General features: G+C 38.9%; 2 protein-coding genes across 3 annotated transcripts in view; one reads left to right on the top strand and one right to left on the bottom strand.

The window, feature by feature from the left end:
• Tenm1 (teneurin transmembrane protein 1) overlaps positions 1–25404 on the top strand; it is an 889292-nt gene extending 863888 nt beyond the window's left edge. For both annotated transcript variants that reach the window (XM_087599322.1, NM_001446957.1), the window contains 5 exon segments: positions 8061–8357; positions 14540–14927; positions 15764–16984; positions 17686–17828; positions 20106–25404. In XM_087599322.1, the coding sequence (XP_087455448.1) occupies positions 8061–8357; positions 14540–14927; positions 15764–16984; positions 17686–17828; positions 20106–20864 (2808 nt within the window). In that variant the 3' untranslated portion in view covers positions 20865–25404.
• Sh2d1a (SH2 domain containing 1A) overlaps positions 23948–25882 on the bottom strand; it is a 28120-nt gene continuing 26185 nt past the window's right edge. The window contains exon 5 of the mRNA NM_001109313.3: positions 23948–24521. The gene's annotated coding sequence lies outside the window, so the exon portion shown is untranslated. The remainder of the gene's footprint in view (positions 24522–25882) is intronic.

Below are 25882 nucleotides of genomic sequence, written 5' to 3'. Positions count from 1 at the left end.
TGTTCCTTAAAATAATTAATCTATAAATCATTGCCCCACTCAGCACAGGCACCTTGGCAGAGCCTGACTCCTCACTTCAATGCTGACAAAAAGAGACAAATAACCGACTCTAATGTACTGGCAAGTGTGGGTGGTTCAGGACAACTGGCTGGCCTCCAGGCAAAGAAAGCATGAAGGAGATAAAAGGAGAAGAGAGAGGCTGTTTAACTGATTCATCCTTACCTGCCCTCCCCATTCACAGGATTCGGTACATTGCTGCCTTGGTTTCCCCCTGCCAGGCATGGAATGAAATGCCTAGTGGGATGAAGAGGTTCCCAAAAGTCCCACCTCTAGGTTAAGGTGGACAGAGCAATTATTCTTTGCCCATTGATATTCTTAGTTCCGAGAAGATAACCCTTCACTTCAGGCAGGTTTTCAAGCAAACAGCTCATGACAATGTTCCCATTCTCTGTATAAATATACAGTGAGGCCTTTGTAAGCATACCTATTAACGAACAGGGGTCCCTGCTGTTCTCCAGTTCCAAGGGGCCATGGCTGAATCATTTGTTTCTCCTACTGAAGCTCCAGAACATGGGCAGAGAGGTTCACATAGTCAGGATACAAGTGAGCAAAGATGTAGAAACCCCTGCCATGCTATGAGCACTGGGAAACTTCGAAAAAGGCGTTCCTGTGATTCATAAATGTGCTTGCGCAGCAGGTCATAAAACACTGATTGTCCAGGCACAAAGGGACAGCTTCATTTAAAGGGCCATTTGGTAAGACGATGGACAGCCCATCTCCCAAACATCGACATAGCATTGCCTCAGACTTCTTAGATGGAAAGAAAGTCGGGAAAAGCACATCTTTTTATTTTTTCAAAAAGAAATGAAAACATGAATTAGTCTCCTCCAGTGATTCTCCCCACCCCCACGAAAGTGAGGGAAGCAAATTGTTGGGAAGCATAATATTATGTGCGGCCCACCCCAGCCAGAGATCTGTTAGATCTGCCATCCTTCAAGGCGCCATTAAGTGAAATAAATCCCATTAATATCCTGAAATTTCATTTTTTAATTTTTTAAATCTATTTCCCCTAACTTGAGTTGTATCTGAATCACAAGTAAAATACTTCTGCATCCAATCCATGTATCTTTTTGTCTACTGTATCAATAAATGTATTTCCCTGGACCATAGAGGAATCAGAGTATGCATAACAATAGAGAGAATTACCAAAGAACTGGACAGTCACCAAAAGCAAACTGCTTTAGGAGCTACAACCCTATTGCACCTTGCTGGTCTCTGGTTAACTGTGGCATAATGAGATTTATCCTAGAATTGGATCCCAGAGTCCTGTAACAGATTCCATAGGGTGAGCAGTAAAATCCTGGAACTACAGCCCACTCTCTTCTTTAGAGAAACAAATAATTGAAAAAGCATTTAAACCAAACTCAGAGAATCAAATTGAATGATTGCAACATTAACAAGCAAAAAGAAGCAAATACTAATACCCTCACAGGTCATTTTTCCCCTCTATTTAAAGATGACTGAAAAGGACACAAGATAGGGGTGTGTGTGTGTGTGTGTGTGTGTGTGTGTGTGTGTGTGTGTGTGTGTGTGTGTAGACATACATAGTTATTCTCAGAAGTCATCTACCTTGGTTTTTTGAGATACAGTCTCTTACTGAGACCCAGAGATCACCAATTTAGCTGAAATCTCAAAGGGACGAAAACTCTTGCTAAAACATTGGGTCTGAAGCTGACAAATAGTGGAGAATTGGAGAGTTTGAACAGTGTAGAATTCACTTCTACTGTCAGAAATGGACTGACAGAGCCATCAGCTGTAGAGTGGGGTTGTTCCTCTCCATTTCGACTTCCTTCAGACCAGTTTTGGTGTAAACATTCTTTTTGTGAAAAGTTATATGGGGAGCTATTTGAAGGTATATTAATCCACTTTAAACATGTATCTGTAGTCTTCAGTGTTTCTGCCCCCAACTCCAAGAAGTTATCTGGAGATAGAAACTTTCTTGGAGTCTGCAAATCATAAAAACTGTTTCTTGGTCTTGAAATAGCCTTAATAAAATAATTAGGATGAAAGTATTATTTCACATGTGACTTAACTTACACATAAGTGTTAATAAATTGCAATTTTTTAAATATATATTACAAGACTACCAGATAAAATAATTAACAGAAAAGAACTTATAAAGGCAAGTTAATATAGAGTAATATAAAGGTGTCCAGGTTGAATGATATGATCAAGTTCAGATGAGAAGAATAAATTTGGGAGAAAGAAATGGCCTGCAGTGATTTTGAATTTTCCATCTATATATGAGGCATATGCAGTATCTAGTCTCTATTAGTAGTGGCAATATTACTATAAACCATAATGACAATAGCTTTTGAGGGGGCCTTACTAAGTACATCACCATATGTTAACTTATTCACCATTCATAACATCTCATCAGGTGGGAATTTTAACAATTCCTATCTTACAGATTTGAGGATTTGAACCCAGGAAGGCTGGCTCAATAAATAAGAGTATCTCCTAATATCTCTTTTAGCACCAAGACTTGGTAGAATGTCAATGTAAAGGAATTATCTTGAGAACAAAACTGAAAAACAGGAGAACAGAATTGTAAATGGCTATCCCAGGCAAATACTAACTCCGGCCATGCCGTTTCATTTATTAGCAACTCTGAAATAAAAGTAGCCCTGAGTACCTTTTAATTGTTAAACTGGCGATATCAGGAAAACATAAAATCTGTTGAATTAACGTACTGATTGATCTTTAAAAGTCCAATACTAATTACCTTAAAACTAGTGAGAGTAGACTAGCCTGGGCGACTCTAAAATCAGCTCTGCCCATTCCTTGACTTCATAAAAATGCAATGCAGTACAACTTTCAAACTTTGATGCTGTTTGGCCTGTCTCTTATTCACCTTCTGTCTTCAGCAAAATTTAACACATAATTAGGTTGTATTATGACCTGAAATGTTAGATAGTCTCCTTGACAGCCTTCTCCTCCTTACAGAGGAGAGAAAATGAACTGCCATGACCGAAGCTCTGGTGTGTGTGTGTGTGTGTGTGTGTGTGTGTGTGTGTGTGTCCTTGTCTGTGAGTCCTTGTGTATGGGTGTGGGTGTCAGTTAAAACAGAAAACTTCCTTTTGTGTGGAGCACAGCTATTAAACATCTCCCATTGTCCATAGATCAATCTAATACAGCATTAGCCTACTGTCTGAATATGAAGGGTTGAAGTTTTCTCTTAGCTAATTAAAACAGAAACTCTTGAGAAAAGGCAGGATGTAGACACAGAGGACAGCTGCCTCTGGAGGCCCCTCCTCCAGCCATCCACACACCCAGAACCTTTCAGTTCTGCTGGCAATCGCATTCCACAGCTCACCAGCGTGCATTCTCCTCCCTTCCTTTCTCTCTGATTCAATTATAAACAAAAATCAAGTCCCTCTCCTTAGTATAGTTTGGAAAAGAAAGCCCTAATGGAAACCAGAGGACCCATGCAGCAACACACATCCTCCTCTATTGAAAAACTAAGTACGCCCATCTTTCTTACTACAAAATACTGGTTAACAGCTGCTAAATTCAAAGGTCTCATTCATTGTACAACTGTCCATTGGACAATAGTCCCCTTTATAACTTGGGGCTATTCTCACTCTCTCTTTTCCAGGAGAGGGATCAGTATAGATTGTTTGGAATACAATAGAACTGAGGAGCGTTGGCCCATGCTTGGATCAAGAGCTGTTGTCTTGGAGAAGAGCAAACATGTGGATGAATATGGATTTTTCCAACCTTACCCATGACCTGAGCAGTCAGTGGCACTCAGCTTAGTTCTAATGCCCATCTCAGAGGCTGGCAGCACATAGTTACTCTAGACAGAGGTTAAGAAGGCTCACCTGAAAGCAATTACCTTGCAGCGTCCTCGTGTGTGGTCTCCACAGAGAGTGAATAGAGGAAACCTATGGCCTCTTTGATTCTTTCAACCCTTTAGGTCCTTGCTGAATTTTAATTTCCAAACCCAACTTTGAAATAAGTGTTTCACGAGCATTTGACTAGCAGCATTAGACCATCAGCATGCTTTATTCTGAAACAAAGATGCACTGCTGTACAAGTCCCAACGGGCAGAGAAAACAGGCACTAGATGGAGTCCTCCTCTGATGACTTTGGGGAGGATTTCGCTTACAGAGTCTTAATGACGTTATTAAGAAATCTGTTTTTGAGTAGTAAAGTTCATCTCTCGGACAAATAAAACCACAATTCAGTTGGACAGAAAATGGCTTGTTACTTTGTTTAACTATCATTATAACATCAATAGTAATAGTTACAACTGTCTCTGGGAATACATAGGTATTTTGCAGCTGTTATAAATAAACAGTTTTACAGTTGGAAATATGTGACTATAAAACCACAGGAAAGGTAGTTGAAGAAAGAACACCTGGCTTCCTATAAGTTTCCAAGCCCCAAGTATCACAAGACAAGAACTGTGTGCTTCCCTAAGACCTTTTCGGTGTTCACAGCAGACCAGTGTATGCTTTGGCAATACAACACTGCACTCATTTGCTGCAGACAGTTTCAAAAACTCAGAAGTCCCAAAACTTTCCCTGTGGTAGCTGAATTAAACCTACCCACTGAGACCAAGAGCAGTTCTACAAAATAATAATTAAAGTAATCACTGGTCTTCTGGCTAAAATTCATGACATGGAACGTTTTGGTCCTTTTCCGCAGAAGTTCAAAATTAAGGCCTTGGCTAAATGATGATGACACTAAGACCAAAGCATGTTTTTTAAAAACCAGCTTCCACAGTCCTGTAGAAAAACTGTCAAATAGCAGGAGAAGGCCATTCGTGGAAGATATGCATGCAGTCAATAATTAAAAAAAAAAAAAACAACTTCATTCTCATTACCAATCAAATAGATGCGAATTTCCTAGTAAAGGATCATTTTCTCACTCTCACATCCAGAAAACTTTACTAACACCATTGCAGAGGATAAGATGAAATGGGTCTTACACTGCTAATCAAGTGGGATATGACTCTTGGGCAACTTTGGGTGCAATCCAGCAATCTCTCAAAGCACATCTGGAGTCTTTTAATACATGCTTGTCCTTTAATACAGTAATTTTTATTAATACCTATGTTATAGAAATATTTATTGACAAAAATGTTTAACAAATCATCAGGTGCAAAAGCAAATGAAAATAAGAATCCTAATGTCCAACTATGGGAGAATGAACACACAGATATGTATCATGTAGTTAAAATATTATGCAACCATTGAAAGTCATATATGAAGAATATATATTAATGTCAAAATGGTGGCAATAAAACATTGGTTGTAAAAGGAGGACACAACGCTAAGTGCCATCTTAGTTATATATACTTAAATGTATAAAAATATACCCCTCAGAGTAAGATAAATCAGAGGAAATACAGTAAGAATGTATAGAAATTCTCCTTGGATGGTGGAATTTCCAATCATGATTTCCTCTATACATTTCTATATTTTCCAGTATAGGGAAGCTTTAAAAAAATCTCCCTTGATACTAATGGAATATGGATGAAGCCAATAATTTTTGAGAAGCAATGTATACCGAGTTACAAAGAAAGAAAAGATATATAGGAGTAGGGAATTTGTAGTCATTGATGCCACTATAATAAAAAATCTATCTGAAATTGAAACTTTGATTCCTGAGTACCCATAAAAGTTTCATGATTGGGTTACATGAGGTTGTCATGGCTAACTGGAATTATATCCCAGTGTCCATAGATATGTTTATGAAATTTTATGTGGGAACATACTTGATAATTTTCTGGCAAAGGGATTCTTAACCACCAAAGTAGGGCAGAAGGGATGGCTCAGTGGTTAAGAGCACTTGGACCTCTTGCTGAGGACCTGAGTTTGATTCACAGCACTCAGTTCACAACCATCCTTCACTCCGAGGCACTCAGGGAGTTCACATGTGTGCACATAAAGTCAATAAATCTAAAACCATCTTTTTAAGTTAACAAAGTCTAGTTGAATAAACTAATGGATCATGTTTAGTCTGATTATATTGAAGAGAATCAAACTCTAGTGTAAAAATTTCATTGTTTTATTTTTATTTTTTGTTCCTATTTCATTAACCAGTCATTTGACATTCTGTGTGGGATTGTGATGATAATTCTTGCCCATATGAATTTTTTAAACCAAGTTGAAATTACCTTGGCATTTGACACATGGGCCTATTCACAGGCGTAAATAAAATGAGAGAAATGATCATTATATTGTGTATTTTTTAAATAGTGTTTACTGCTCCTTTACAGTTTCCTAAGTTTACGTTTTAGCAAGTCTCTGATATCTAAAGAGGTATGTCTTTATATATCTCTTAATGAAAGATGTTATATAAATACCACTCCCATTTCATAGATAGTAAAATTAAGCCCCAGGTAGGAAAAAAGACTGGTATGGAAACCAGTAAGTTAGTCTCCCAAGTCCCATTCACTCTCACTTACACTTCTCAGACTCTCCTTTCCTATTCTTGCCTTCCATTCTACCAGATACACTTGACTTTCCTCCACCCAAATCACAGCATCTTCTCTGAAAGCTGGGTGAGGAGTATATTATGACTGCCATTTCTCAACTTCATATGTCACTTAGTTCAAAAAAAAGTTATATTTACAGTAAGGCAGAAGACCTACGAACACTCAGTTAACTACTCCAAACTAACTAAAATTAAGTCCATTTCAAAAGCTCTTCCCAGAGTTCTACCCACCCTTATTTCAGAGTTTCCTTTTCTTCAAGGACTGAACACTTAATGAAAAACACGAGCTTAAGAAGAAGAGCTATCTTCTCCTGGGAAACACACCACACACAAACACACACACACCACACACACACCACACACACACACACCACACACACACAGACACCACATATACACACACACATACACACCACACACACACATACACACCACACATATACACACACACATACACACCACACACACACTACACACACACACCACATACACACACACACACCACACATACACACACACCACACATACACACACACACCACATACACACATACACACCACACATACACACACACACAGTTTCAGTACTATGTTTTCAGAGTGATTGTGCTATTATCAGCAAGTCATAGCGGAAGTGATGTGGCTCTGCCCAATACTGCCATTCCTAGATGAAAACTAGAAAACTGGGTTACTTGTCCGGTTGCTTTGAAAAGCCATCAAGTCTTTTTTGCTTAGTTTTAATTCTTTTACTAGGCTATTTTGCTATCTGCATCGCTCAGGTGGACTTAGCTGGACTTCATCAAAGCCAGGCACCACTGAGTTTTGTCATTGATAAAGTCCTTGTTAAGTTCCTTGACTAGAGCTCACTTTGAGTCACCTGTAAGGTTTCAAGGTAACTGTGACCAGAATTAAACCAAAGCGTAACTGGTTTTTTTTTTAATTTGAATCTAAACTTAACATTCTATAATCGGTAAATCGTACTACACTTACTATCAAACACCCCCATGTTTACCCTCCAGCCTCAGCTGGAAATGTGGTGGTGTGAGGTCCCCTCGGTAGATACTCTCGAGTTCCAGTATGATGTGAACTTCATTGAGCCCAGATGAGCATGAAAAACCCAAAGCAGTCGGAGCTCGTTGTGGTCTTTGTCTTTTTTCCTTAGTTACCACTTGATTAGTTACAAAGCGTGAAACAAGCCAGGAATCCTGATTCTAACTTCTATCGAACTCACATAAAATATGATCCTGTGATTATTGAAAACTGTGGTGGCTCACATGAGTCTTTAGTTGGAGAAAGACAATCATCAGCAATAGGATGAAGGTCAAGATTATACCGGGCACTTTGCCAGGAAGTGAAACATGGCCTTGTCCCTCCATGACTCTACACTATCATGAGGAAATAAAGCTAACTATAAGTTGAGGACTATTAAACAATAAAAGATCAGTGATAAGAGTCTTCATCATTGGAGCATCCAGAAATGCTTGAGGATTGGGAATGCACTAGAGGAAGAATCAAAGCAGTGCATAAAATATAGTTCATCTTTCTTTTTTGTAGGCCCACAACAGAAACCTACTTTCCATTGATTTTGATCATATGACCCGCACGGGGAAGATCTATGATGACCACCGAAAATTCACCCTTCGAATTCTTTATGACCAGACTGGACGACCTATTCTGTGGTCTCCTGTCAGCAGATATAATGAAGTGAACATCACATATTCACCTTCAGGATTAGTCACCTTTATTCAAAGAGGAACCTGGAATGAAAAGACGGACTATGACCAGAGTGGAAAAATAATCTCAAGAGCGTGGGCTGATGGGAAAATTTGGAGCTATACTTACTTAGAAAAGGTAAGTATGTGGGAGGGAAAATGAATACAAATATTGAACGTAACCCTACGTACCCAACTTTATGAGGACCTACAGGAGAAAAATCTATGTTTTCATTGCATAAATAACAAAACTCCATCATGAACCTGTACGGATGCGCTGTTTTTCAGCTGAAAACATCCCCATTCCTACCCTCTGCCAAGTATTTTATTTTTTCAAACTGAACTCAGGATAATGGCTTAGCTTTCTACTCATTTGAACATATTTGTTCATCCCCTTGAAAAGGTGTCTGTATTATCATGAAAGCTCCTACTGAGAGAAAATAGCTAGTAAATTCCAACAGTCCTCTGTGTTAATGTATCTCAGCTCCGGTAAAAGGCCTTTTGACCAACAAATAAGATTTTTTTTTCTCCTGACGGGTGAAATTTTTGTTGTACATACTTGAGGACTAATTCTCAAAAGTAATTAGCCTGAGGGAATGGCGACAGAGAGTTCTAATTGGTAGTAGCCTTTTGTGTGTACTAAGTCTCCACCATCATTCATAATGGGAGCTGACGCTCTCTGTCTGGACTAAAAGGATTATAATCCCACCACATGAACCATTGGGGGAACATTAGCCCTTTCATAGCAGAAAGGTTTCCACTCTTATTACCAGTAGACAAGAAGAATAATTAACCTTGGTCCTCCATGCCATGTCTCAACCCCGCCTAAGATATTGAATGTTTTCTTCCAAATTAAGTCATTTCAATCGAATTTGTTGTTCCCGAATTCCTTCCTAGGAAAAGTAAAAGATACTTTCTTTCCCCCCAGGGTAATCAGTATCTCTTAGAGGGGTCACATAAGGGATTATGGCACACATGACAAAAAGGGGACAATTTGTGTTCTTCTGAGCACAACCCTCAAAGTTTGGTTTTCAAAAAGTGGCGTGCTGGTGGCTCCATGCCTGCCTTCAAGCAGCTAGCTCATTACCTCTCAGAGTCGCTTGTTGAAGCACTCCCCTCACGGATAATACCTAAGTGATAAAGCAAAGTTTGCTTGGGAGCAAAAGCAAGAGGCAGCCGTCCTTTGCTATTATAGCCTCCCAGGGTCCTTCCCTTCTGGGAAAGCTTTTAGAATGTGTAATCTGTATTCTGAGCAGGGGAAATCTGCATCTCACAGAGCAAATCTTTCGTCTTTTGAATTTCAACAAAGAATGACTGGGAAAATCCCGTGGCTAAGGACTACACTGAATGCATTGAAACATTAATTGAATCCAACGATTTGGTAGCGGATACACACAGTCAAAACCTTTCATGGGGAATTTACTAATAACGTTGGTATAGATGCACATTTTTAAAACATATATATGTATGTTTAAAAAAATCATGTCACTAATAACAGTTTCCCTTCTCCAGCTCCTCCATGTGAGTTGGGAAGTAGCCAACAGTCCTTAGGGGCACGTAGGGGGTTATAGCCTTCAGAGCTCCAGAGTGTGACCATCTAAGCTAATTGCCTGCAGACTGTAATATCTCAGCCTCCCAAGACTCTCCCTTTTATGCCATCCATATAATAACAAAATATCTATTGAAAAGTTAAAATTCAACCCTGCATGCAGTTTTCTCTGACACCAGTGCAACGATATGGTCTCTCTTTTCCAAAGTAACTGTTTATTTCTTCACATTTGCTTTGGGAATCACACAAAAGAAACTTCTTATCAGTTCTTTTTTATACACTAAAATATTTACTGGGCACAAGTTCCTTAAAACAAGACAACAGCAAAACAGCCCAACATGATAGCACATACCTGTATCTCCAGCCCTAACAAGTTCGAGACAAGAGAATCACAAATCCTGTTAACCTTTCTCAAAAACAAGCAAAAAGGGAACAAAAAAAGACAGAAGGCCTGTTGGCCTAGAATAATATGTTAAGAAAAATTTCAAGGACTTCCAATTGTTTACAGACTAGTGAAACAAGCCAAATCACTTGGTCTTTTATATACCGTGCCTCTATTTCCTGTGTAAATTATTCTTTAATTAGAAGAATAACCATAAAAGTCCAATCCTACAAAATACATAATTATGGAATGGTTTCTTGCTTACAAAATGGTTGTATTCATGAGATTTCTAATCACGTCATCCATATTCTTGCCATAATTTCCTAATTCATTCTGAAATTGATTTTAGTAATATTATCACCAGTGATAAATAACTAATTCACTGAACAAATGCATGGCCTAAATGAAATAATTTGATATAAATCACAAAAAGTAAATCACTGAAAATAGTTGGCTCTTACTTCAACTTGATGGTAAATTGAGATGGGGCAAACAGAAAAGAGAAAAGGAAGAAAATAAAAACAACTTCGAAATTTGGATTCAAAGAAAACTAGGGAAAGGAGGTTGGACCTTTATGTGCTTTATTAGGGGCTGTTCTGTGACTCCTTCCATTCCTCCTAATCCAGTCTTTTAACATAGACTTCGCTACCACAATAGTTCTTGGTACAGGAGATGGACAGGGATGCACATATTACTCCTCGTAGTGTACAGTAAAAATGTTCGAACTTTAGAATGTATTTTTCTTTACCCCCAAATACTCTCTCTGGCATTACATCTGCAAGGTTGCTTGCTGTGCTGATACCATGATATATTAAAATCAGCCTCGCACTTTTTTTTTAACCTTAGCATGCAATAATTTTGTAAAGTAAAATAAAAAAAGAAAAGAAAAGTAGTTTCACTTTCTCTAGAGTAGGTGAAATTACACATACCATTTTGTGAACAGTGCTTTGTACTCATTAGGAGAAAAATAAGTATTTGGATAATGGCTCTGGTTTCTTAAATAGTCTCTTCTCCATTAAGAAAATCAATTATTACTTCTTAGTTTTTCTCTCTGTAGTCATTAATTTTCTGCCTAGATTTATGACACTTCCCTAAGTTAATTATATTTTGAAGACCGGTGCAACGAAGTTTGTATTATATCTGATGTAAATCTTTCAGTTTCCTAAAATCACTCTTACAAGCTCCACTTTTAAAGTGCCCTTAAATATATTTTATAATCATTTAATAAGAAGGCTTAGTTTTACGCATTTACACAAAATTGCCTATTTGGGCTTGTTTTTGAGGCTTACTGCAGAGGCAGAACGCGATCTTTGGCATCAGTTCGCAGGTAGCACCACACTGCCATCTTGTGGTCATTTGGAAGTTATACCTTTTCAAATTTCTACTTTCGTTTCTAGTCTAGTTTGAATAAGTATACGGCCATGATTGTTCTCTTTTATTTCCTTTCACAGAGATTTCCTTTACAGTATAATAATCTATTTAAAAAACACAAGCCTCTCACTCTATTGTTCGCACTAATAAGGAATAGCTTTTTATCCTGCAGTAGCCCAGTGGACACTGGAGAGACGCATAAGCATTGTTTTGGAACAAACTGTTAATAATACCAATCCAAAGAGAAAAAGCAGCCAAATGGGGCTAAATGGTATTGTGACAACAAAACAATAGCGTGCGTGAGATTTCTAATCATCTCGTCCACGTTTTTTGCCATTAGCGGGAAGGTTTAAAACCGACTGGGGGGAGGGGTGCTTTGAAGGCAACTCAGAGTCAGCTCCACAGAGAAACCGGGATCAGGCACTGGTTTACTACAGGCTGGAGGAAGCGAACAGAGGAAAGAATACAATAGCAATGCGGTATAAATTTTTGGCAAAGCTAATGCAGTGACTGGAATAGGCAGGATGGTACTGGATAATGTGCAGCAGCCATATGGTGATTGTCCCTGGCCCACACCACAAGTGACAGATGTCATTTGTTCTTGGCAAACTGACAAGAGAGAGTGGAAAGGAGCTGGAAAATCAAACTCTCGGGGTGGAAATCACACAAAGGTATTTCCACCAATTACAGCATCTACCCCACCCACTTCAGTGTCCTTCCACCTGCTGTTCCTTCCATTCATAGGAACAATTCCTTCTGGTCCTGGGGACTTCTGCATGGTGAGAGGGCCTCTCTTCATGTCCCCAGGCCTTCGCAAGATTGTGCCTTTTATTCAGGAGGGTTTGGAGATCACAATGGTAGAACTACAAGATGTGACAAGCTGCGGGTCTCCATGGGTAGCAGCACGACAGTGGTGGGAAAGAAATAATGACTACAAGAGCGAACAACACTGATTGCATGGCATTGACAGGAAACTGAAAAATCAAGAATTCTCACAAGCATAGGAGGGGTGTGCCCTTGTGTAACATACAAGATTACATCGTACTTATGTCGTTTTCTAAAAATTCACATCACAAATGTTTAAGTAATTGACGTTCACAATTATTGGTGTGATATGCCTGTGGAAAACGAAAAGGTGCCTGTCATTTTCACGACCTAGAGTTCAGAAGTTGCACTTGATTTTTTGGTTGTTGTTTTGTAATTCTCAAAAGTGAAGCTCTCCTAAAGCGTTAGATTAGAGTGCGTAGGGTGAATTTTTCGTTTTTATTTAAGGACAGAACCACTGAGGTAGCAGAGTGTGTTTTGTTAAAGCACTGAGGATGTAGTGTAGTGTATGTTGAGTGCTTGCTACACAACCATGAGGACTTGAGTTCGAATCCCTAACACCCACATCAAAAACAAAACAAAACAAACTAGGTATGCACAGCTTCACCTTTGCCTATAACTCCAAAGCTTTCGGGGACAAGGACAGGAGGACTTGGGACTTGCTGACCACTAGGATGGCTCCAGATTCTTTAAAGGATAATTTCTCAGGACAATAAGACAGTGAGTTAGAATAGCATACCCTGTGTCCTTCTCTGTCCTCTGCAAGTGCATATACAGAAACAGATGCCTATGCCCACATACATAGAAATTAAACAAAGTCTTTTTAAAAGTAAGTTTTAAGTGCCAATGAATTAGAGTGTTTCATAAAACGGAGCTTTTCATGTATAGCAATTGATACTGACTTTCTTTTCCTGTGCTACCAGAGATTGAATTTATAATCTCACATGTGCTAGGCATGGACTCTATCAGTGACCTATATTCTCAAACCTTTAAAAATTATGTTTAAGACAGGGTCTTTCTAAATAGCTGAGGCTGGCCTTAAACTCATTTTGTATCCCAGGCAAGCCTTAATCTTTTGACCCTTCTGCCCTCAGCCTCCTGAGTAGCCTGGATTATAGGCCTATACCAGCAGACCTGACTCCTGTTTCTGTTTGAAATTAAAATATCAACCAATATTTATTAAACATCAATTATATACAAAGTATTAGGCTTTGACAAATAGCTGATCCTAAAATACAAATTTAATCATATAACCAAAGAATTCTTCACTTTTAATCCTCTCTCTCTCTCTCTCTCTCTCTCTCTCTCTCTCTCTCTCTCTCTCTCTCTCTCTCTCTTAAAACATGAATCAAATTGGAAAATGAAAAAGTATATATGGCAAAGCATGTACAATAATATTCAACATGCACCTTTTCAGGAAGACAACAACTATATAAAATCAATGCATTTCAGTGGATCAAAGTTCACACTTGATATACCCTGTCCTCTCTTTGCCTCCCTCCAATCCATCCCCATATAGAAGCAGAGGTGACCTTTTTAAGACACCAACTTGACTATTTCTCTCCCCTCAAGTGTCTGTCCCACAGCTTGCTTAAAACTTGACAGTGGGCCCCCTATTGCAAAGGACCTTAAGTCTAAAGCCGTAAAAATTCATGCAAGTTCTAGATTCAACTGCATTCTTACCATTCACTCTCACTACCCCCAAACCACACACATTCTGGCCATAAAAATTCCTCTCAATCTATGGGAAAGGCCATTTCCATAGGCTTCCTTAATTCTCAGCCTCTCCCAATGTTACAGCCATTACCAGAAGTACTCTTTCCTTCTGAACAATACAGCTCCCCATCTTTGCCTGCCCAAGATTATTTAGGTTTCAACTTGAATCTTCCTTCCCAAGTCTGGGATAACCATTTTTCCTCTACTTTCCTCAAGTCATTGAGTTATCCCCTGTCCTAACTCAGTTCACACTGTATTATAATGACTGGGTTACTTGTCTTTCATTTTCATTAAGCTGCACATTCCATGATGGAAGATAACTTTATTGTGTACTACTATATTCACCGGGCTCTGCCCCAGTCCCTGGCACATAGTAATTGCTAGAAAAAAATGTGTTAAATGGTTAAGCATGTATCTCTTTTAATCTCTTAAACATTCGTGGTACAAATTACAGTATTTTGATCTTGTCTCGTTTCAGTCTGTGATGCTTCTCTTACACAGCCAGCGGCGTTACATCTTTGAGTATGACCAATCAGATTGTCTGCTGTCGGTCACCATGCCTAGCATGGTGCGCCACAGCTTACAAACCATGCTTTCAGTGGGCTACTACCGTAATATCTACACTCCACCAGACAGTAGCACTTCTTTTATCCAAGACTACAGTCGAGATGGCCGACTTTTACAGACTCTGCATCTAGGAACTGGGCGCAGAGTTCTATACAAGTACACAAAGCAAGCAAGACTGTCTGAGATTCTCTATGACACCACTCAGGTTACGTTAACATATGAAGAATCTTCTGGAGTGATTAAGACAATACACCTGATGCATGACGGATTCATCTGCACCATCAGATACAGGCAAACAGGTTTGTTATGAAATGGGGTAGCGGTATACCTCAGCATCCATATTCTTTTATATTTGTATGGTCACATTCATAAAAAGAAGTGTTAACCTCTCATGCTAACTCACGTTTGACTGAACAAATTTCTGTTTTCCTTCTCATACTATCTTCCACTCTAAATTTAAAACATACTGTAGTCTACCTGAAAGATGATTCCTTGATAGCACACCATATATTTCTGTCTCAGCTTTCAAAACAATCACAACTTCAGTACCTATTGCAACCCTATACTTGTTCATATCCACCCCTGTATCTCTCCAGAGATCGATGTATAAGACATGAAACTCACAAAGCAGCTCAAGCCCTAGGTAACCTCGATAAGTTCCAGTTAATGACAAAAGTCAGAACTCTGGGATTTATTTCAACCTTTGCATTCATAACATGCCCAAAGCCAGTTACTGGAATGTTGGACATTGTGAAAATCTAACCATCTGACTTTGTAGCAAAGGTTAACTAAAATGTTCGCCAGTGATGATAGCAAAATGGCATGAACATAATAGCAGTTTCTTCCCTCTAGGCTACTGGATAGGTTATTATTTTGATAGTCTCTATAATTAAATTGATCAGTAACTGTGCTATGCGATATTTTCCACATCTAGTAACAAATGCTATGCACACACACACACACACACACACACACACACACACACACACACACACTGATATACCCAGGCATCAGACATCAGAGACAAATCTATAATACAATATGATTTTGAACATAAAGGTATCAATACTTAATCAAAAAAGTTGTGATTATGCCTATGATAGCTATTTTCTCATTTTTATTTTGGTTCCTACAGGACCTCTCATTGGACGTCAAATTTTCCGATTCAGTGAAGAAGGTCTTGTGAATGCACGGTTTGACTACAGTTATAACAACTTTCGTGTCACCAGCATGCAAGCTGTGATCAATGAGACCCCTTTGCCCATAGATTTGTACCGATACGTTGATGTTTCTGGTAGAACAGAACAGTTTGGAAAATTCAGTGTAATTAATTATGATCTAAATCAGGTTATAACTACAACAGTGATGAAGCACACCAAGATCTTCAATGCCAATGGACAAGTCATTGAGGTCCAATACGAGATCCTAAAGGCAATTGCCTACTGGATGACTATTCAGTATGATAACATGGGCCGGATGGTCATATGTGATATAAGGGTAGGAGTAGATGCCAATATCACAAGGTACTTCTATGAATATGATGCTGATGGGCAACTTCAAACTGTTTCTGTGAATGACAAAACCCAGTGGCGCTATAGTTATGATCTGAACGGAAACATCAACCTTTTGAGCCATGGGAATAGTGCTCGTCTTACTCCTCTCCGATATGACCTCCGAGACCGCATCACTAGACTAGGGGAAATTCAGTATAAAATGGATGAAGATGGTTTCCTGAGACAGAGGGGAAATGATATATTTGAGTATAATTCTAATGGTCTGCTGCAGAAAGCCTACAATAAAGTTTCTGGCTGGACTGTGCAGTATTACTATGATGGACTGGGGCGGCGCGTTGCCAGTAAGTCCAGCCTAGGACAGCATCTCCAATTCTTTTATGCAGACCTTGCCAACCCTATAAGAGTTACTCATCTGTACAACCACACAAGCTCAGAGATTACATCTCTTTATTATGATCTCCAAGGTCACCTTATTGCCATGGAACTAAGCAGTGGTGAAGAATATTATGTAGCCTGTGATAATACAGGCACTCCACTCGCTGTGTTCAGCAGTCGGGGTCAGGTCATAAAAGAGATTTTGTATACACCTTATGGTGACATCTATCACGATACATACCCTGACTTTGAGGTCGTCATTGGTTTTCATGGAGGACTCTATGATTTTCTTACTAAACTAGTGCATCTAGGGCAAAGGGATTATGATGTTGTTGCTGGCAGATGGACAACGCCTAATCATCACATATGGAAACAGTTGAACCTTCTTCCTAAACCATTCAACCTCTACTCCTTTGAGAATAACTATCCCGTTGGCAAAATTCAAGACGTTGCAAAGTATACCACAGGTATTTAAGTGGAATTCAATTAAGCTGAACTTGAGCTAACTTACTACTAGCCAATCTTATTATATGGCCCCAATACCTTTGTAGAGATGTTCTCGCTACACGTCCCATTACCTAGAATAAGAAAAGCATGGAACTTTTTTCATCCGGTATAATGCTTTTGCATCCTCGTTCTTTCCCTTTAAGCTATTTTTTTCTTATTATATTGCCTTTTATTTTATTTATTTATTTTATTAACTTGAGTATTTCTTATATACATTTCGAGTGTTATTCCCTTTCCCGGTATCCGGGCAAACATCCCCTCCCCTTCCTTATGGGTGTTCCCCTCCCAACCCTCCCCCCATTGCCGCCCTCCCCTATAAGCTATTTTTATGCTCTATCCTTAAAAGCTTGCCAAGGTTCTCTCATAAAACAATCAAGATTATGTTGCGTGGAATAAATCCAGGGTCACAATCCAGATGGTCTTAAAACTAGTACCATATTATGAGTTTCACTACAGTGAACTGAACCTATTCCTGGGATTGCCCACAGGTCAATAGATTTCCCTACAGAGGGGAATGGATATTGTTTTACAGTGAATCAAGTAATGGGGGAATGCTTAATTTCCCTTCCCATGGTCTAAACATTGACAGCAGAAGGATATCTTTCAAGTTGAGAAGTGCCTGTTGAATGTCTTGTTTTGTTTTGAATTTTCTGTCTCACAGACATTGGCAGTTGGCTGGAGCTCTTTGGTTTCCAATTACATAACGTGCTACCTGGATTCCCCAAACCAGAACTAGAAAACATGGAATTAACTTATGAGCTTCTTCAGCTTCAGACAAAAACCCAAGAGTGGGATCCTGGCAAGGTTAGTACAAATTTTAGCAAAAAAATTTTTAAAAAAGCAGAATATCATCTAATGCAAAAAAATTATTTCTTTGAGGGCTGTTTTGAATGATGTATGAGGAGCCATCTGTAAGAAAAAGATCAGGAAAGTGGCACTTTGAAGGGAGAGACTAGTAGATTACTGATGACAGCACAAAGGAATTAAATGTCTTACATTTCAGCTAGTAACAGCAACAATGGATCCTATATAGAAAAAAAAACTGTACTAAGATTTCAAACTGCCAAATGATTTCAAGAATTGTGCCTTAAGAACATGAAGATAAAATAATAAAACTTTTTGATAAAGAAAACTATATAGAGGTATAATAAACAAATATATTACATTTTATAGTAATACAGTCTTAGAGAACTGTGAACAGTGAAACAATGAAGACTATGAGATACAAATAAAAAGACAAGGAAGTAAGACAATAAAACTGAAATGCGGGTAAAGAAACAACATTTAGGTCAAAATTATAAAGGAAAAATTCCAAGTAGATAGATATTGTAGAGCTATTTCTTTTATAATAATTTATGAAATATACATTTTTATAGCTAAAAGTCATTTTAAAACATCAATAAATAAATAAACTGTTAAAAATTTTTTAGAAATGTATTGGCTACTACGAGAGCTATTAGTCTTTTTCTTAGCAAGCTTGAAAGTTCTCAAGTAAGAAAAATATGTTAAGTATATGTAAAAAGATCATCATGTGCCTCTCATTTTTCAGGGTTTTTTCATATAATTATAAAACCACAAGTGATTGAAAGCCGAAACTATGTTTATACATTTTTTGCAATTTCAAAGTGCATGATGTATCACCCTATATGCAGTAGTAATATCTAGTTAGTGTCAGTTACATTGCTGACTATAAAAGATGTTTTGAGGGAGCGGGCCTATTTAAATTTCCTTCTATGCCCCTCCCTCCAAATATCAAGGAACCTCACAGAAGGGGCACAAAGATCATAAGTAGCGGAGGTTAGAGGGACTGCTGCAAAAGCCTGCGTATTCTGGGCATGATAGGCGGTTACAGTCACAACCTCTCAACAACTCTGGTTGTCTACACCAGCCCTACGCAAGCTCAATCTTGCCAATGTTCCAGCACTGATGTGGGGCCCACAAGGCCCCAATCCTCATCAGAAGCTATAGACATTTAAGTTTTTCTCAGGGGTAGTGCCTGTGGTGAGCTGTCCATGCTTCAGTGGATGGCCCTATCCCTTCATGCATGTAAGCAACACCATTTGGACTAATTGAACTCAGTATATGAACTCATACAAATGTAAGAGGCTACAAGTTTGGAGTGTGATATGGGGGGAAGTAACTGGGAGAAGTTGGAAGTGAGGACTGAGGAATGGATTTGATCAACATAAAATACATTCATGTTGGATGGGAATGTTTTTCAGAAACTGGCTACCACAAGTAAGTGCTGAAAAGAAAAACAGACACACACACACATACACAAAGTTCCTTGTAGGTGTGAAATTGTGGGATACAGTGTTTGAATATATTTTCTTACACTCAACTAAAACAAGATGTAAGACAACTGAGAAATCAGTACCTGTTAGCCATCTGTTCTCCCAATCTTTAGTGTAGATATTCCAGTTTGGTTTTTAATTTTATTTTTCTTGGATATTTTATGTATTTACATTTCAAATGCTATCCCCTTTTCCCCCTCTCCCATATCCCCTAACCCCTTCCCTACTTCTAAGAGGATGTTCCCACTCTCACCCACTCCTTCCCACCTCCCCACCCTGACATTCTCCTACACTTCCGGGGGTCCAGCCTTGGCACGACCAAGGGCTTCTCCTCCCATTGATGCCCAACAAGGCCATCCTCTGCTATATATGCAGATGGAGTCATGGGTCTGTCCATGTGTACTCCTTGGTTAGTGGTTTAGTCCCTGGGAGCTCTGGGGGTGGATCTGGTTGGTTGCTATTGTTGTTCTTCTTATGGGGTTGCAAACCCATTCAGCTCCTTCAGTCCTTTCTCTAACTCCTCCATTAGAGACCCCATTCTCAGTTCAATGGTTGGCTGCAAGCATCCACCTCTGTGTGTGTCATGCTCTGGCAGAGGCTCTCAGGAGACAGTTATATCAGGCTCCTGTCAGCATGCACTTCTTGGCATCAGCAATAGTGTCTGCGTTTGGTGACTGCATGTGGGCTGGATCCCCAGGTGTGGCAATCTCTGGATGGCCTTTCCTTCAGTCCCTGCTCCACAGTTCTCTAACCGTGTGCTGCCTTTGCCCTGTGCCTTCTTTCCTAGATGATCCTGGGCATTCAGTGTGAGCTCCAGAAACAGCTCAGGAATTTCATTTCCTTGGATCAGCTTCCTATGACTCCTCAGTACAATGAGGGGCGGTGCCTTGAAGGAGGGAAACAGCCAAGGTTTGCTGCTGTCCCTTCTGTCTTTGGCAAAGGTATAAAATTTGCCATCAAGGAGGGCATAGTGACAGCTGATATTATAGGAGTAGCCAATGAAGATAGCAGGCGTCTTGCTGCCATTCTCAACAATGCTCATTACCTGGAAAACCTGCATTTTACCATAGAAGGGAGGGACACTCACTACTTCATTAAGCTCGGGTCTCTGGAGGAAGACCTGGTGCTCATCGGTAACACTGGGGGGAGGCGGATTCTGGAGAATGGCGTTAATGTCACTGTGTCTCAGATGACGTCAGTGTTGAATGGAAGGACTAGACGGTTTGCTGATATTCAACTGCAGCACGGAGCTCTGTGCTTCAATATCCGATATGGAACGACTGTCGAAGAGGAGAAGAACCACGTGTTGGAGATGGCCAGACAGCGCGCAGTGGCCCAGGCCTGGACTCAGGAGCAGAGGAGGCTACAGGAAGGGGAAGAAGGGACTCGGGTATGGACAGAGGGGGAAAAGCAACAGCTTTTGGGCACCGGGAGGGTGCAAGGATATGATGGGTATTTTGTCTTGTCTGTTGAGCAGTATTTAGAACTTTCAGACAGTGCCAACAATATTCATTTCATGAGACAGAGTGAAATAGGCAGGAGGTAACAAAAGAAAACTCTGCCTTTGCGTCACCAAAGACTGCCTGTTTTTAAAACAAAACAAAACAAAACAAAAAAAAGGTTTATTGTATTGGTTTTCTAGATCAGAACTCTGTATATGTAAATATGGAGGAAAAACATATCCAACTGCCTTTCAATGTGACAGAAGATGGTATTTTAATATTGTTTGTTTAAACTTTAAGAAATGACAGAGATTTTTAGTTCTCGTGTGGCAGTATTCAAAAGAACACAAGCTGAACACAAACAGCTAACACAAATGTTTTCAGACGCACCACTCTCAATTTATTGAGCCATGCCTCTGTTCAACTACATAAAAAGAACCCATGGCTCTCGATTTCTATTGCGACACCAAGTTTCACATCCAATTCATTGGCAGAACTTCCAGGCTCCTTAAAAAACGTGGTGCACCAGTGTCTAAATCTTGCATCTCAAAAGACTGCCAGCCCCCTTACATTGTCCAGATCTGTTCTAGGAAACTTCAAAAGAAATCAAAAATGTCTTCAAGCACCATCTCCTGGAGTCAGAAACCCGTTTTCCCTCCTTTCCTGATTTTTCCTCCTTGCCTGTTAAACAGTAAATGCCATGTTGTTGTGCTGTGTTTTGGCGTGTGGTGGCTGGCTTCGGCAATGCCTTGCTGTGGGCACAGTAAGCAGGCTGAAGGGCCACTGATTTGCTTGTGTGTACGTGGTACCAAAGCAGCTGGTCAATGTGACCTCGCTCACATAACCTGTTTTGACTCAATTTCTTCTCCATTTGCCCAGCTGTATTGGCCTCATGTAAACATAGCTTTTATTAACTGGGATAGGAATTTCTCATTTATATATAGGATGTGCTTTGGTCATAGTTTCACATTAGTAATTCAGTATTTATACACTAATTCAATGGTTTGTGCACAAGAAAGGTAATATACTAAAACGGATGGTTCTGGTACAAGAAAAGAGGCTTTAACAGGTCTATGTGCCTGTGATGCTGAGAAACATATTAGCTACTGCTGCAGAAATTCCTACGAGCCAAAACCGTAGAAACAATAGACCTTGCATTACAGTGACAATGAGATGAAAGCCAACATAACAATAGTTGCTGCCTCATCATTTCCTCCCACTTAGAGTCATCTTTCAAATGTACAATTGTGTATTGAATCTCTCCCAGCCATATGCAGAAAATTGAATTAAGTGAATCCTTCCAAACATAAAGCATTTCATCTAATTACTGAGGGGCAAACTAGTTTTTCACCAATGTCATTTATGTGGTTATTTTAGTTCTCTGTGCTTAATCCACGTATGTTTGTTTAATAATTTTTCCACCTAGGAAAATAAATATTTTCAGGAGGGATTGTTTGTTCCACGATCACTTAAAATTTAGAGAAATGTCGGGGTTAATATTAATATCTGCTGCAGTCTTCTCAGTCTCTTATGAATCCTGCAGTAAAAGAAGCCACTTGGTGAGCTGAGAGATTTGTGCCCATTGACAAAGAGGCAGTTTATAAAATGCTGTGTAATTGCAAGTTGCCGCAAATGAAAATTCATGACAGCACAGTGTGCCCAGTAGAAAATTCCAAGGAGCCAGCTTCTCCCCTCGCATCTCCCGAGGAACATTTGCTATGTGTGGAGGAGAATTTAGATTCTTTCCAGCTACTACCTAAATACAATATGGGGCCATTGTCCTGCTTGTAAAGACAGTGGCATTGAAAATATGCAAAGTCAGAATCCAGGCTCATGTTAAGAATTTTTTTAAAAGAATCTGACTCTCATTATACAAAGAATGAGGGAGAGGGACCCCGGCAAACAGTAGGGAGGGTGGATTGAAATATTTCATTGTTAAAACCTTCAGGTTCAGAACATCAGATCCATGCGGTGAGAAAGGGAAGGGAGAGACAGAAAGAATGCAGGATGACCTCATTGTTTATCTTTGTAATTGGAAGCACACCAGCTCAAGATATTGCTAATCCAGACTAAAATCCCAGTACAGGGCTTTCCCCGAATCAGGCTTTTGCCCTCAGTACAGTACTCACCATGGAATATTGAAAAGTTTCACAAACATGTTGAAAATTTGAATACCTCCACACCAACCTAAAAATAGATCTTAAGTTCCTAGAACCTCTGACATTCTTTTAAGTCAATGAGAAAACCATTCGTTAACTGTATATAAAAGTGCATACTTAAACGTGGTGTATTTGTATCACTAACCCAATGTGTCAATCTTGGAGTCTATTTTGCTTCTATTTTAAGTGATTGCACTCTTTTGCAACTCACTAGTGATGTATCATTTTCAAACCAATTTAAATATCCATTAGAAAGAACTATTTGGAGCTATTCCTTCATAGTAATTACCTTGAACTGTGCAATTCTAGTTTGTAATATGTATTTAGTTAGTTTGTGCCTTTGGTTACCTAAAGTTATATTTGTATTATATTCAGGAAATGCACTTTTTATCACTTACAACTGTGGTTTTAATACTGCCTTGAAATATTACTGTTCTCTTTACAACTCCTAAAGTTTTGAGGAGGAAAAGAAAAACCAAAAGGTTTTTAGCACTAACAAGTTGCAAATCTAAGAGAAACATTTTGGCATTTCATAAAAAGAACATGGAAATATTACGTTTATTGCTTCCTGTTGGCAGGGGAGGAAGGATGCTTTCACTGAGCTTTAGTTCTGAAGTTTGAATGAGAGGACAAATCATTTGTGTTTCCTGATGACAGTGCAGCTTTGAAGGGAAAATGCATGAAATTTCTCACACACAAAAGGCAGGGGGCTCACACGACACAGCTACATAGCACTCAAGCAGGTTAAAGTGAGAAGATAGTATTGGATGCTCCTGTGAGGAAGGTTCTGGAAGGGATACAGGAAATACTCTGATTGCTTCCTTTCCTTAGGCCCATTTCATTGGTGTGTTTTTGGTTTTAACTTGTTTTACCATTGCACTCTAGAGATCCAAAGGAGCTAAAAATTCAAAGTTTAAGAGGTATTTAAATACAGCTATTTTTAGTTGTCAATCCAATCGCTGTTGATGAGAAGCATGATTCTGGAAGGAAAGAGAAATAAAGCTCAATTCATTCTTTCACACTTGCCATAGAAATAAGTATATGTTTTATTTTTTAACCCAGCAAAATAATGTATAAAATAAGGATGCCATTTATTCTCAAGCCACCTAGAAGTTCTATAATATATAGACTACATATATATGAAATAATATATACAACATAGCCAAATATATGAACACTTGACAATGTATAATTTGAAATTCACCTACTCCCTACATAAAGAGGTATAACATTCCATTACAACTTTCATTAGAATTTAATTTCCATCACTTATTTCTACATTTCTTTTTTCTCTTCCTTTCCCACGAGACCTGTTCCCACAGTAATTTTACCAGAGAGTCCAGGCAAAGTTTTTGCATTTCTGCAGATTTGTTTCTTTTAAGGGCAATTTAGTTGAATTGCAATGAAAAGCAGAAGTATAATCATCAAGTATCAAGAAAAACTGGATGGAATGAAGTGTATTATAGCTTGTAGGGAACCGTGTGGCTATAGATTGGATGCACCATTCTTGTTTTCTTGGAGGAACTCACATATACATAGCGACCTGCCTAATACTTCAGATCTCAGACTGCTCTTCCACAGCCTTCTGTAAGGTTCTTTAGTCTGCAAAGAAAACAAAACAAATAAAAAAAGAGCAAAAGAACAAAAACAGAAAAAAAATGAAAAACAAAACAAAACAAAAAACAGTGATAATTCAAACACAAAACAGTGACTTATTTCAGTGTGTCCTTTGTGTGAAAGCTGTTAAGGACCAAATATACTACTGTGTGTAAGAAGAAATCGCTCCCTAACCAGTAATTGAACATACTTAGAGTTAAACTTGCTGTGGATTTTGTCTTGGCAGTTGTCATCTTAACATTATTTGTCAAAGGAAATGTGTTTGGCAGTTAAAAAAAATCTTTCCTTAGATTTAGTGGTGGACTTTAACCTCTTAAATAAATGTTAGTATATCAGATTGTGTCCTTGAAAACTATTTTACGTGTATGAATCATGACAGTGTCTAAATCTTTACTGTTCTTCTGGCAAAAGCATCAGTAAGAGAAAAGGCGAAAAGGAGAAGTCCAGCTTTTCTGTCAGAAAAGGACTCTTTTTAGCTGCTTCCTTTCTCATGAAAAGTAAAGATGTTTACAGTGTATGCCAAGATTTTCAGTTTCTATGTAACAACAGTTAGAGGTTCTAATCATACTGAAAATTGTGTTATAATGGCCTCAGCCGTGTTGCTAGGAAACAATAGGTTCCAATTTTGTACTCCTGCTCTCCTGTGCTGAAAAGTGACTGGATACTGTACAGGTTCCTGTTCTCTGGCTGCAGTTCCATGGTCTTTTGCATTTGGCTCTGGCTTTCAGGCCAGAAGCATGCATTTTTCTTTTCTACAAGAGCATCACAACAACATGCTGTAAATATTTAAAGGTAAACATTATGTGTCAATATTTGAAAGAAAAGTACTTTGAATATTTCATTTTTAAAAAATAAAATCGCAAATGAACGTTGTGTCCCATTTTATTTCACGCGCCAAACTACGGTCCCCAAGTCAATCCCCTCACCTGAGATAGGAAAGGAGGGCTCCTTGGCAGAAAACAAGAAAGACCACATGATTTTAAAAATAGAGGTGCTGAAATCAGAGTGGCACTAATCCTAGACAGAAGTCCCTTCATTTTTATTTTTCATACAGATAGAATCAGTCATCCAAATGACCACCTAGTAAACAAAAAAGAGTGGCTGCAATGGACTTAAATGCCTCCTTTTTAAAAGACTTGCTCTCTTTTCCTGGTGCCTTCCTCAGCAATAAAGAAAAATTAAATAAATAAATAAAAAACACCCTGCTGATGGAGAGCCAGAACCCCATGATATCTTAATGCATTGCCAAAATAAAAGAAGGATGTTTGGAGGCAGGAGTGACACTCATGACAGACTATCAAAAGACACAACAGCTCCACAGAGGCCCCACACCACAGGTTTTGACA

Source organism: Rattus norvegicus, chromosome X, assembly GCF_021556685.1.
Source record: "Rattus norvegicus strain SHRSP/BbbUtx chromosome X, alternate assembly SHRSP_T2T, whole genome shotgun sequence".
Classification (NCBI taxonomy): domain Eukaryota; kingdom Metazoa; phylum Chordata; class Mammalia; order Rodentia; family Muridae; genus Rattus; species Rattus norvegicus.
Note: the sequence above shows the minus strand (reverse complement) of the source record. Positions and strands in the feature narration are given on the sequence as shown.